General features: G+C 44.7%; 1 protein-coding gene across 1 annotated transcript in view; it reads right to left on the bottom strand.

Moving 5' to 3' along the window:
• Positions 1 to 2,606, bottom strand: part of RABGGTA (Rab geranylgeranyltransferase subunit alpha) — a 29,234-nt gene extending 26,628 nt beyond the window's left edge. Inside the window, 3 exon segments of the mRNA XM_087945723.1 lie at positions 788 to 898; positions 1,182 to 1,237; positions 2,227 to 2,606. Coding sequence (XP_087801849.1) covers positions 788 to 898; positions 1,182 to 1,184 — 114 coding nt within the window. The 5' untranslated portion in view covers positions 1,185 to 1,237; positions 2,227 to 2,606.
• Between the last annotated feature and the right edge of the window lie 11,823 nt (positions 2,607 to 14,429).

Here is a 14,429-nt window from a genome sequence, read left to right as displayed (position 1 = left end):
ATCCATCTATCTATCTATCATCTCTCTCCAGCCATTATATATTGCTCTCCATTCAGCCATTATATGTCCATCCATCCATCCATCCATCCATGGTATGTATGTATATTTGTATGTGTCTCTGTCTGCCTGCCTGTCTATCTATCTATCCATCCACTATCCATCCATCCATCCTCTCTATCCTTCCTTCCTATCTATCATCATCTCTCCATCCAGCCATTGTCCGTCTATCCATCCATTATATCTATGTATGCATGTATGTATGCATGTATGTGTCTAATCTGTCTATCTATAATCTCTCTCTTCATCCATCCATTATATATCCATCCATCCGTCCATCCATCCAATGTATGAATGTACGTGCCTGTCTGCCTGTCTGCCTGTCTGCCTGTCTATCTATCTATCTATCTATCTATCTATCTATCTATCTATCTATCTATCTATCATCTATCTATCTATCTATCTATCTATCTATCTATCTATCTATCTATCTATCTATCATCTATCTATCTTATATGGATCTATGGATGGATGAGTGGATGGAGAGATAATCGATAGAAAGATATCATTCCATCCATCCATCCAGCCACCCATCCCAACACCAAGGGTTCTTCAACCGAGCGAGAAGGGCCAGGATTTCGAAGGCAAGATGTCACAACCCAAGACCTCCCAACCCAACCCAAGACCTCCCAACCCAACCCAAGACCTTCCAACCCAACCCAAGACCTTCCAGTATCATTTTTTTCTCTCCCAGGCGCAAAAAAGGGAGCCCCAGCCTCGTGTCTTTTACCTTCTCAAAGATGGCCTTGGTGACTGTCACATACTGGTGGAGCTTCTTTTCCCGTTCCAGGCGTTTGGCTTCGGCTTGCTCTTCCGTCGTCTTCACCTTCAGCCTTCCGTGCTGGGGAGGGAGAGGGAAACCAAAGAGAGGCAGTTGAAGATGAGAGACGTTGCTTGGGGGAACCAATGAGGAAAATCAGGAAGGATCCATCAAACGACTAGAACTTGCAAACTTTTAAGACTTGTGGACTTCAACTCCCAGAATTCAACTCTTTCCATTCAGCCATTATATGTCCATCCATCCATCCATAGCAGCATAGCTGACTGGAGAATTCTGGGAGTTGAAGTCCACAAGTCGTAAACTTGCCAAGTTTGGAGACCTCTGGATTAGACAGAAAACTCACCATCTTGACCGACTCCGAAGAAAAGAGGCGAAGAATGAATCGTCTATCCTAGGAAACTGAAAGGAGATAAAGAAATCTCAAGTGATGTTTGCAGCTCAACCATCCAGCAGACAAGCTGGGGATTATGGGAACTAGGGTCCTAAAGAGAAGAACAAACTTGGGGGTCTGATGCAGTCTTGACCTTTCAGATGAGACATCAAGTTTACAACAAACCACGCCATTTAAAAAAAAAAGTATAATTTTCCAGTTTTCAATTTCCCAACAACTCAAGTTCCCTCCCCGTTTGATCTTCCCACCAAGCCTTGAAACTTGACTGAGCTTAAACATGGCTGGTTTGTGGTTAGGGCCTGAAAGGAAAGGTGGGACCTGGTTTTTTACAATCTGGTGAGAAATCCGGTGCAACTATTATTATTATGCAAATAGTTTTCCTTCCAACAACCTCACAAGGGAAATTCAGGAGCAATAAAAAAGATGCCTCCTATTGATTAATTTGGGCGTCTTAACATCTTTTTTTTTTAAAAATCCAAAAATCTGAAGCTGGGTCGTTTCCCATAATGCATTGCCCATCATTGGGGGGCATTGTGGGAAATTTAAAAAAAGAAAGAAAAGAAACTGGACTAGACCCAACCAGGCGGCAATCCTACCCCAAGGACATTGCCCCAATCTGCTAAAACCCCAGGCTCCTTAAACCCCAGATATTGTAGCTAGATTTGTGTTACACCTAAACCAGGTTGCAAACGTGGTTTGATCATTTATGCAAACTCAAGCCACTGTTTTGGGTTCAACCATGTTCAACCAGCCAAGCATGAGTTCAGCCAATCGTGGCTTGTTCAAGAAGTGCAAAACATGCACAGCCTTAAACCAACATGCACACGTTCCCTTTAGCACGTAAGCTTTTTGACTGGCTCAGAAAGCAAACATACTCGAACCAAACCTGGGGGCGGTAGTTTGAGGGCCCCCTACTCATTTTACCTTCATGCACAACCCCCCCTCCCCAATTGCCTTTGCATTAATACACAATCAGCTACATTCAGAGAAGCCTCACCAATTCCTTTCCTAGTTCCTTCCCCTCCAGGAAGCCGCGAAGTGGTCTCTCCCGGAAATGTCTACATTGATTTTCGACGGGGCGAGACCATTCGGAACGCACCCGCGGGGGTGTAGAAGCGAAAAAGAGGCGCAGGCTAATCCTAGCAGCCCCTAGGGGGCGATACCAACCGGACGGTGAGGAAAGAGGGGGGATACGTGGAGAATATGAAATCGGTCGGTGCCGAGTGGTCTCGTCCGCAGGGATTCGGCGAGCAAAACGGGTCCCTTCGGGCGAATCCAATTGAGGGAGAGAGAGGGGAGATACGGATGGGAGCTACCATTGATGTCCGAAGGCTATCGAGTTGAAACCTCCCGGCGGGACGGAGCGTTCTCGTTCTTAAAGGGACAGCCTCAGTTTTGAATTGTACAGATAGTGCTCTACTTACGACCACAGCTAACCCCCTCAAATTTCTGTTGCTAAGTAAAACATTTAAGTGTCCTATTGTACAACCTTTCTTGCCACAGTTGTTAAGTGAACCACTGCAGTTGTTAAGTAAGTAACCTTATGCCACCAGACTTGAAATTCTAGAACTAGAAAACCTTGAATTACGCCGTCTTCGGTCTGATTTAAGCATGGTATATAAAATCATACATTGCAATGTCCTACCTGTCAATGAATACTTCAGCTTCAACCATAACACCACAAGAGCACACAATAGATACAAACTCAAAGTAAACCGCACCAAACTTGATTGCAGGAAATACGACTTCAGCAATAGAGTGGTCAATGTCTGGAATACTCTACCCGACTCTGTAGTCTCTTCCCCAAACCCCAAAAACTTTAACCTTAGACTGTCTACTATTGACCTCACCCCTTTCCTAAGAGGTCTGTAGGGGGCGTGCATAAGCGCACCAACGTGCCTACCGTCCCTGCCTATTGTTTCTCTTATTCTTTTATTTTTCTTATATGTACCCATTTCATGTATTCACAACTATGTATACACTTATACTTATTATCTTGTAAACAATTGGCAAATCAAATAAATAAATAAATAAAATAAATAAAGTAACACGGTTAAGTGAATCTGGCTTCCCCATTGGCTTGGCTTGTCAAAAGGAGATCATGTGACCTTGGGACACAGCAATGGTCATAAGTGTGAACCAGTTGCCAAGCTGTGTAAGTTGAGGACTACCTGTATTGAATGGAATCTCCACCCCCACCTATCTTTCACACTCTTAAAGGAAGGAGAGTTCATTACAAACTCCTGTTGAAGTGAAAGCTGGGCTGCTGGATTGTACTAAACATGGCCTGTTCAATAAATCACAATTACCTTGGTGTGCACTAACCTTGTTTCACAAACCAGCATGGCTGAGATTGCATGCAGAGGCCAAGCAGTTACATACAATTTAGTGTTCGGTAAACCAGTGTTTCTCGACCTCAGAAACTTTAAGATGGGTGGACTTCAACTCCCAGAATTCCCTGCTATTTGAGGGGCTGCCCCAAAGAAGAGGGGCTCAAGCTATTCTCCAAAGCACCAAAGGCAGGAGAAGAAGCAACGAATGGAAACCAATCAAGGAGAGAACCAACCTAGAACTAAGGAGAAACTTTCTGATGGTGAGGACAATTTACCAGTGGAACTGCTTGCCACCAGAACTTGTGGGCACTCCGTCACTGGAGGTTTTTTAAGAAGAGACTGGACAGTCACTTTTCTCAAAGGGTATGGGGGTCTTCTGCTTGAGCAGGGGGCTGGACTAGAAGACCTCCAAGGTCCCTTCAAACTCTGTTATTCAACCAGTTGGTATCAGAATTTCACATTCTTGCTTGTTACTTCAAAGGGACTAGAAACAGTAATCAAAGGCGCTCCTCGTTCCTGAAAACAGTTATTCAATGAGGGTTGTCATCAGCTTCCCCGAATCCGGGGCTAGATAAACAAATATATTATTCTGCACCCTTGTTTCCTTTGTCTGAAATTCCTGGAACGTCTGCCAGCACCCTAGGGTTGTTTAAATATTTGGCATGGAAATAATAATTTCCAAGTATTTACAGGCTGACCAATCACCTGTCCCAGTTAATCAAATATCGGTCAGAAAGCAAACCAGGACATGATTTAGTGCCGCAAAGCCGAAAAAAAATCGATCGATTTGGGCACCTGATCAGCAGGCTGAGGAAAGGACATGCAATGCTCACCAGTACGGTAAATACCTCAATTTACAACACTTTGTTTAGTGAGCGTTTTACAACGACACTGAAAAAAAAGGGACTTATGACTGTTTTTCGCACTTACGACCATTTCAGCATCCCCAATGTTATGTTATTCATGCACTTGGCCACTGACTTGTGTTTATGACGGCTGCAGTGTCCTGGCATCTTGAAATCTCCTTTTGCGAGCGAAGTCAATGGGGGAAGCTGGTTTCACTTAACAACTCTGTGACTCACTTAACAACTGCAGGGATTCACTTAACAAACATGGCAAGAAAAGTCGTTATATGGGGCGAAAAATGCACTGAACAAATGTCCCGCTTAGCCACATAAATTTGGGGCTCTATTGTTGTTAGCTGAGGACTACCTGCACATACACCTGAGCTAAGAAATGTGGCTTTTGAGTTGTGTCATGAAATGTTTCTCAACCTTGGCAACTTTTAAGATGGGTGGATTTCGATTCCCAGAATTCCCCAGCCAGGTGGGTGAGGCTGGGAATTTGGGGGAATTTCCATGATTGAGTTTTCAAGGCCTCCCCTTAATTGCGACGAATTTACTTGCCGTTTTCAGCAGTCGATCATGTCAGAATGTGAGTTTGCTATGCGCCGAGGATTTCCCACAAAACCTTAGCAAAGACAGGCTTACAACCCTTCACTGAGTGACGGCCTTCTCATTCCTTCTCATCTCCCTTCCTTCCCTCCCTCCCTCCCTCCCTCCCACAGGTGGTATTCAGCAGGTTCTGACCAGTTCTGGAGAACCAGTAGCGGAAATTTTGAGTAGTTGGGAGAACCGACAAATGCCTCCTCTGACTGGCCCTGCCCCCATCTATTCTCTGCTTCCCGAGTTGCAGCTGATCGGCTGGGTCTCCTTTGGTTGCCCTGCAATGGAGAGAATGGAGCTGGAAAGCAGGTTAGTGGGGTGGGGAGGGAATGGGGATTGTGCAGTAACCTTCCCCTGCCACGCCCACCAAGCCACACTCACAGAACCAGTTTTGAATCCCACCACTGCTCCCTCCCCCTTCCTTCCTTCCTTCCTTCCTTCCTTCCTTCCTCCCTCCCCCTTCCTTCCTACCTCCCCCTTCCTTCCTTCCTTCCTTCCTACCTCCCCCTTCCTTCCTTCCTCCCTTCCTCCCCCTTCCTTCCTTCCTTCCTTCCTTCCTTCCTTCCTTCCTTCCTTCCTTCCTCCTCCCTTCCTTCCTCCCTTCCTCCCCCTTCCTTCTTTCCTTCCTTCCTTCCTCCCTTCCTCCCTCCCTCCTCCTTCCTTCCTTCCTTCCTTCCTTCCTTCCTTCCTTCCTTCCTTCCTTCCTTCCTTCCTTCCTTCCTTCCTTCCTCCCCTTCCTTCCTCCCTTCCTCCCCTTCCTTCTTTCCTTCCTTCCTTCCTTCCTTCCTTCCTTCCTTCCTTCCTTCCTTCCTTCCTTCCTTCCTCCCTCCCTCCCTCCCTCCCTCCCTCCCTCTCCCTCCCTCCCTCCCTCCCTTCCCCCTTCCTTCCTTCCTTCCTTCCTTCCTTCCTTCCTTCCTTCCTTCCTCCTTTCCTTAGCAATAGACTTATATACCACTTTACAGTGTTTTACAGCCCTCTCTAAGTGGTTTACAGAGCCAGCCTCTTGGCTCCCAACAATCTGGCGGAACGATTATGGTGACAAATGGGGCAAGATTCTCTTAATGACCGCCTGGCTTAGCGATGGAAATTTGGTACTGAATTGTGGTCGTAAGTCAAGGACTACATGGACTCTCAAGATCTGATGTCGGTCTGAGCTACTGGCACTTAACGATCTTATTAAGCCAAGGTTTGTTAAACAGCCTTCCCCACCATCTGGGTTTGTGGATCTGCTGGGACACGATCACATTAATGGGAAAGTTTAAATCTGGTGCCAAGTAATTGTTATTTTTACTTTATTTGAAGGGTCAGAAGCAGCTGATATTCAGGGAACAAAGAAACTTTCCTGGGTGTGGAATAAACACTAACTTTGTTTTGTGATTGCCAGAAAACTTTTTATCCTGTGATTCATTTTTTTTAAATTTTTTTGCTTTTCTTTCTAAACATTTCAAGATCCTGATGACAACAAGAGAGAACAAATCCAGATTAAAAACAAAACAAAACTAACCCAAAAAAAGCCCTCTGGATCTTTCAGAGAAGGATATTAACAGAACGACATAATGGGAAGGGACCTCGGAGGTCATCTAGTCCAGTGGTCGTCAACCAGTGGGCCAGGGATCACTGGTGGTCTGCGGAAAAATTTTTGTTGGTCTGCAGAGAAATGTCACCCCCAAAGCCATTAATCCAGGCTGCGTGGGAACACAAGGCTTGCGTCTCTTGCATTGCAAACAACATGAGGTAGTGAGGGGAGGGGAGAAAGAGCGGAGGGGGGGGACTTGCCCCACTCGCCCCACGTGCCTCGCCTGGCCACCGGGCTGCTTCTTTCCGCTTCTTTCTTCTTCTGCTTCTGGCTGCACGCAAGGAAAGCAGCAAAAGTCTTTCTTTCTCTCCCCCAAACTCCGCTAGAAATGAGTCTTTGGGACCCTGCAAGGCCTCCTGCTCCAAGAGGCTGTGCCATTCTGGCGGAGTTTGGGGGAGAGAAAGAAAGACTTCTGCTGCTTCTGCTGCTTTCCTTGCATGAAGCCAAAAGTCTCTCTCTCTCTCTCTCTCTCTGCCTCCCCCTGAGAACGGAGCTGGAGACGGTATCCTGAGACCCCAAATAAAGAATGATCGACCGGTAGGAAAACGGGGTGGGGGATTTTCCTGCAGACTTTTTTGGGGATTTTCCCAGGGTCTCTGGTGCGCGGGATTGAAAATTATGAGTTTGGCGGTCCTTGAGGTCCAAAAGGTTGGCGACCTCTGTTCTAGTCCAACCCCTGGTCTTTTTTTTTTTTTTTTTTAGCTTTTCCCCAAACTAAATCTGCGCATTCTCAGAAGCTCCACATTTTCCAGCAAAGTACGTTCTTTAACTGATTAGATAACAGATAACAGATAATCAGAGGTAGAAGGGACCTTGTAGGTCATCTAGTCCAACCCCCTGCAAGCGGGAGACCCTGCACCATTTCTGACAAATGGCAGTCCAACCTCTTCTTGAAAGTCTCAAGTGATGGCGTTCCCACATCTTCCGAGGTCAGGCTGTTCCATGGGTTGATTGTTCTCACTGTCAGAAAGTTTCTCCCTATTTCCAAGTTAAATCTCTCCTTGTTCAGTTTCCATCCATTATTCCTTGTCTGGCCGCTTTAGAAAATATAGTAGCTATAAAAAATATATAGTTATAGCTATAAAAAATATATAGTCCTCGACTTACAATGATTTGTTTAGTGACCGTTTGAAGTTACAACACCAATGAAAAATGTGACTTATGACAGTTTTTCACACTTACGATGGGTGTTCACATGATCAAAACTCAAATACTTGGCAACTGACTCATATTAATGACGGTTGCAGTATCCCAGGCTCATTTTGCAACCTTCTGACTAGCAAAGTCAATAAGAAAGTCGGATTCACTTAACGAACATGTGACTCGCTGAACAACTGCAGGGATTCACTTAACAACGGTTGCAAGAAAGGCCATAAAATAGAGCAAAACTCACTCAACAACCGAACGTTGGGCTCGATTGTCGTTGTAAGTCGAGGACTAGCTGTATTCCTCAGAAAGGTCGTAAAAGGGGGCGAAACTCACTTAAATAGCTCGTCTTGCTAGCAGTGGAAATTTGGGGGTCAATTGTTCCTGTCAGGTAGGGGTTCCCAACCTTTTCTATAGCCCACACCCCTAGAACACCTCTGATATATTCTCGACCCCCCCCCCCTTAAAAATAAATAATTATATGCATAAAATTATACACATAGAATATAATTTTGAAACTTCTAAACCCTAGTTTTCACATCCCCGGAATATCGTCTTGAACCCCTGCTGTAAGGTGAGAACTACGCGTTATGGGCGACTAGTGTGGAGCTGGCGGCAAACTCAGACAGTGAGGAGGTTGTGGAGGAACATGGGCCAGGCCTGGAGTCTGGGGAAGGCTCTGAGGAGGGCTCTGCGTCTGAGGCAGAGATTGGGCCAGGGCCATCTGACATTTCCCAGCTGCCTATGGAGTCAGAGATCAGTGGGGAAGAAGAACAGCTGGAGCCTGTTCCCAGCGTGCTCATGCACAGAGCTGCCAGGAGAAGGGAACAGTTAAGGAACAAGGGTCGACTCATGAGTAAGGGCACAGGTGGACGGTGAATGGCCCCTCCCAGAGGGAATAAAAGAGGAGCGAAAGGGGAGTGGGGTTTGCAGGAGACAATTAGTTCAATTCATTACGATGAAAATCTGTTCCTGACTTCTTGCCAAATAATTGCTGCTACAGAATGGCGTTTGGAAGATATCGGCCTGGCAACTCTCCAAGCCTGATAAAGGTCTGTAGTTGTGAAATCTCATGAAAGACTGATGGCCGGGATTTTTCCGGAGAGGAATTCACTTTAACCTAAATAAAAGGGGTTTGATCGGGACGAGGAATCTGCTTCATGATCTTGGGAGGCCTAGGTCAGAACACTACCTCACCTAACCGCCATCTTAAGGACAGAAACTTGGGGCTCCGTTGCAGTCGTAAGTCGAGGAATACGCACACGTGTGTCCTCTAAATGATTTTTTTTTTAAAATTGAGGTCACTTTCTGGATGAGAAATGACAGGGAAGGATGATTTAAGCCAGAAGGGAGAGAGAGAAAAAGGGCTTTACACACGTTTGGGAGTGCTCTTGGAAATCCAGTTCTCTGAAAACGATTCACATTTTGACTGTCCTGCTTTTCACCCCAAACTCAGTGGCAATCTTGCTTTCCCAAAATGATGGCAGATGTTGATGTATGAACCATCCTTAATTGCTGCTTTCGGTGGGTGAGTGCCGATACAATAAGAGCCATTGACTCAGCAAAAAAAAAAAAAAGGAATTTAGGCAGGCTTTTTTTTTTTTTTTTTAAAGAAAAAGACTTCCCTTTCTTTCATTAACATGGGCAGCTCCCTGTAAACAAGACCCAAAATTGCTCATCGAAGAAATCTGTTAAGGGAGCTTTGGCCTCGCTGTATGACTTTTCTTGCCGCGTCTGTTAAGTGAATCGCTGCTGCGGATAAGGCGCTGGCCAGGAGTAGGATTCAAATTTTAACAACCGGTTCTGTGGGCATGGCTTAGGTGGTGGGCGTGGCTTGGTGCTCATGTGACTGGGTGGACATGGCTTGGTGGTCATGTGATTGGCTGGGTGTGGCCAACTCAATATCACTCACGTTGAGGCACGCATCTCCTTGCCTGGCCTCTCATGACTGTGGGAATGCTGCAATAGTCGTAAGCGTGAAAAATGGTCATGTCAATTTTTAAGTGCCATTGTAACTTTGAATGGTCACTCCACACAAGTAAAGTACCAGCAAAGAAGGGGGAAAAACTCCAGAGAAGTTCCAGAGACAGGAATCTAGTCATGCCAAGAATGTAATAAGGGTTAACGGAGAGGCAGTTTCTGTAAGCAACACCAGAATGTTTCCTTCCTGCCTTCCTTACAGGATTAGGCCCGTAATTTCTTCTAACAACCAGGTCTCTGAACTGCTTAGAATGTTAACAACCGGTTCTAGCGAATAGGTGCGAACTGGTAGAATCCCACCCTTGGCGCTGGCCCTGTTGTTGAAGTGAATCTGGCATTCCCCCCATTCTTACAACGACAATCAGTGATAGGTAGTCCTCCACTTACGACCGCATTGGAGCCCTACATTTCAGTTGTTAAGTGGGATGTTTGTGAAGTGAGTTTTGCCCCATTTGGCAGATTTTCTTCCAATTCTGTTAATCTGTAATTTACAACCCCGATGCGGCCCTCAATGAAACCGAGTTTCCTGATTTTTTTAAAAAAATAAAAAAAACTTTATACATCATTATATCAACATCAAGACATTTTTTTTACATTTCCTTATCATCTTTTTATATACACATTAATTTCATTATATAATTTCAACTTAATATATAAATAAATATAGACAGATATGAATATAGATATGTATTTATACAATTTCTTATTTTTTACCTAATTTTAATCCTAATTCATTTGTCATTTGATAGAATATTTTTGGTAATGTTTTCCTTTTTTTAAAATTATCCATACTCTTATAGTCTTTTTCTTGATTCACTATTACATTAAAGTCACTTACCAAACATATATTATCATATTCCAGTTCTATTAATGTTTTAATATAATTTTTTATAGAATTTTTCCTGTTTCTCATTTGGTGCATATATGACAGTTAACAACATTTTTTAAATTTTTTTACATATACTTCTAACATTAAAATTCTGTCCTCCTTGTCTGCATAAACTTGGTTTGATCATGTTTTCTAATATATATTGCTATTCCCCCCCCCCTTTTTGAGCTAAAGATACATATAAATCTCCCAATTTTGCTGATTCTAACAATTTGCTCTTTTTTATGTATTATGTGTCTCTTGAAGACATACAATGTCTATATTTTGTTTCCTGAATAAGATTAATTCCATTCTTAGCAGAAGCAACCAATTCTCACGGAAGCAAAACGCCAAGTTCAGCTACTTCTCCTATGATCGTGTCCCTTCAGTGACAAACTGAGATGAAAATTAGGGGTGTGTGGGCAATGCAGTCATCGCCGAGTCGAGCCAAGCTGGATTTCCCACAGTCGGGAAAATAGGGTGCAATATGTAAGCCAGAAGGAACAGGGAAGGAATGGAGGTGATGGGGTTGATTGATGGTATATTCCTGTAGTTTGGAAACGCCTGTCTGGGTGCAGGGACCGAAGGAGTATTTGGCAGCCTGATATTATAAATTCACATTTGTGCAGCCCTTGATTTATGCAGGCTATTAACTGTCTATTTTGGAAGAAGAAATGCAGCACACCTAGTTGGGAAGTTTTCAGGAAAATATTTAGATTGGGAGGACTTATATTTAATTCCAGCATTAGAAGAAGAACTTTATTGTCATCGTACAAGTACAACGAAACTGTGGATGCACCCCAGCAACTGTTTGCAATACAATAAAACCAGAACACTTAAAAATGAAGATAAGAAAAATAAGTACCCGCGTCTCCATTTGCAATTTGAGAGTACAATATCTATGAATATACACAAAATATACATCCAACACTGACTGTAACGCTTAGCAGAGTATAAGACACAATAGACGGATTGTACTGTAATAGGTTATTATACATCTGAATGGGGTATTGAGATTTCACATCTTTCCATATCTTAATGAGGTAGTGACTTCGTGTTTATTTGCGGTTCGGATGGCCCAGGGAAAGAAACTATTTGTTAGTCTAGTGGTGTGGGATTTTACTGACCTAAACCGCCGTCCAGATGGCAGCAGGTCAAAAAGATAATTGCCAGGGTGTGAGGGGTCTTCTATAATGGCCTTGATTCTGCTTTGGCAGTGGGACCTGGCTAAGTCTTCCAGGGAGGGCAGAGGGCAACCAATGATCTTTTGAGCTGTGTTTATCACCCTCTGTACCGTTTTCCTGTCCTCAACCTTGGAGCCTGCATACCACACACCCAGACAGTACGTCAGAGTGCTCTCTACAGAGGCTTTATAGAAAGCCAGCAACAGCTTCTTTTCCAGATTGTTCTTCCTGAGAACCCACAGGAAGTGCAGCCGCTGCTGAGCCTTATTCACTATGGCCTTGGTGTTAGGGGACCAGGAGATATCAGCTGAAATATGGATGCCAAGGAATCTGATCGTAGGGATAGTTTGCACTCGTTCCCCGTTGATGATGCGTGGGGCGTGGTCCTGTCCATGTTTCCTGAAGTTCATAATCAGTTCTTTGGTTTTATGGACATTCAGTGACAGATTGTTCTGTGAACACCAGATGGACAGGTTCTCTACTTCTGCCCTATATGCCGTCTCATCCTCTCCGGAGATGAGACCAATCACGGTCGTGTCGTCCACAAACTTTATGATGGCGTTTGTTGCGTGGCTTGGTGAGCAGTCAAAGGTGTACAAGGCATATAGCAGGGGGCTCAAGACACAACCCTGGGGGAACCAGTACTGAGTGTAATAGTGGAAGAAAGGTGGGGGCCAAGACTAACAGACTGTGGTCTGTTTGTCAAAAAGTTCTTAATCCAGGAGCACGTGGGGGTGGGGACCTGCAGATTATACAGTTTGGTTACTAGCATATCTGGGATGATAGTGTTAAATGAAGAGCTGTAGTCCACAAAGAGCATCCTCACCTAGCTCTGTTTGTTTACTGCGCTCAGTGTTTTTCTCACCTCATGCACCTGAAGAGAGAGGTGCAGCGTCGTGGTCCACATGAGGCAGTACGTCCAGATTCTTGGTGGTCTCAAAGCGTGCAAAAAAGCTGTTTAATTAATATAGAAACACTCATTTAGATGGTATAATAACTTATAATGTACATTATATAGATGACCCTTGACTCATGACCATGAGTTGCTAAGTGAGACAAGGGAATTTTGCCCAATTTTTGACCTTCCTTGGCACAGTTGTTAAGCAAATCACTGTAGTTGTTAAGGGAGTAACAAAGGTTGTTAAGTGAATCTGGCTTTGCCATTGACTTTTCAATCAGAATAGAACTGGAAGGGACCTTCGAGGTCTTCTAGTCCAGCCCTCTGCTTAAGCAGGAGACCCTACACCAGTGATGGCTAACCTTTTCGGGCTCTTGTGCCAAAAATTGCATGCGCTCGTTCACGTGCCAGCATCCAGAAAGCAATGCGCGTGCCCCCCATGTCCCCTGCACATGTGTGTATGACCCCCCTGCCACCCCCTTACCTGCACTTGCCTCCGGGCTGATTTTCGGCCCATTTGAGGCCTTTCGCCTGCCAGAGGCTTGAGGGAAGCCTCTACAGCCTTTGCAGGCCGAAAAATAGGCCTGTGACAAAACAGGCCTATTTTTCGGCCTGCAAAGGCTGCAGAGGCTTTCCTCAAGCCTCTGGCAGGCCAAAAAGGCCGCAAATGGGCCGAAAATCAGCCCGGAGGCACGCGCATGTTCAGTGAGTTAAGTTTGCCTGGGGCTTACGTGCCCGTACAAATGACTCTGCGTGCCACCTGTGCCACGTGTGCCATAGGTTCGCCATCAGAGCCCTACACCATTTCAGAGAAGTGGCTGTCTTGTCTCTTGCTTGTCAGAAGATCGCAAAAGTGGATCACGTGACCCCAGGACACTGCGACCTTCATAAATATGAGTCCATTGGCAAGTGTCTGAATTTTGATCATGTGACCCTGGGGATGCTGCAATGATCATAATAAATACGATGTTTAGTTTCTCGTTTAGTGACCATTCGATGTTACGATGGCACTGAAAAAAGTGACTTATAATAAAACTGTTCCAGCATCCCCATGATCAAAATTGGGATGCTATGGAAACTGACTTGTACTTATGACAGTTGCAGTGTCCCGGGGTCATGTGATCTCCTTTTGCGACCTTCGGACAAGCAATGGGGTAGCTGGATTCACTTAGCAACCACGTTACTCATTTAACAACAGCAGGGTTTCACTTCACTGTTTGCCAGAAAGGTCACAAAACAGGACAAACCCGCTTAACAACCGTCTCGGTTAGTGATGGAAATTTTGGGTTTGATTGTGGTTGTAAGCCGAGGACTACCTGTAATTGTAGCTGTGATCCTGATTATTATTATTTTTTTGGACACTGATGGGAATTTGATTGCTGCATCCGAAGACACTGATTTTCTGTACCCTTAAATTGCTCTTTCTAGTTTCCCAATACTGTACCACAACTCCTTGACTTACAACATTTCATTTAGTGACTGTTCAAAGTAACAACGGCACTGAACAAAGGGACTTATTATGACCTTTTTTTCCCACACCACTGTTGCCGTATCCCCATCGCCACGGGGTCGACATGCAGACACTTAGGCGACTGACTCGTATTTATGATGGTCGCAGTATCACGTGATTTCTCTTTTGAGAAAGTGAACGGGGAAGCCGGATTCACTTAACAACAGTGTTACTCACTTAAGAACAGCAGGGATTCTCTTTAACGGTTGCAAGAAAGGCTGTAAAATAGAGCAAACTCACTTAACTCGCGTAGCAACAGA

Source organism: Notechis scutatus, chromosome Z (genome assembly GCF_049901735.1).
Source record: "Notechis scutatus isolate UNSWTSFEM ecotype Mainland chromosome Z, rNotScu1.2, whole genome shotgun sequence".
Lineage (NCBI taxonomy): Eukaryota > Metazoa > Chordata > Lepidosauria > Squamata > Elapidae > Notechis > Notechis scutatus.
Note: the sequence above shows the minus strand (reverse complement) of the source record. Positions and strands in the feature narration are given on the sequence as shown.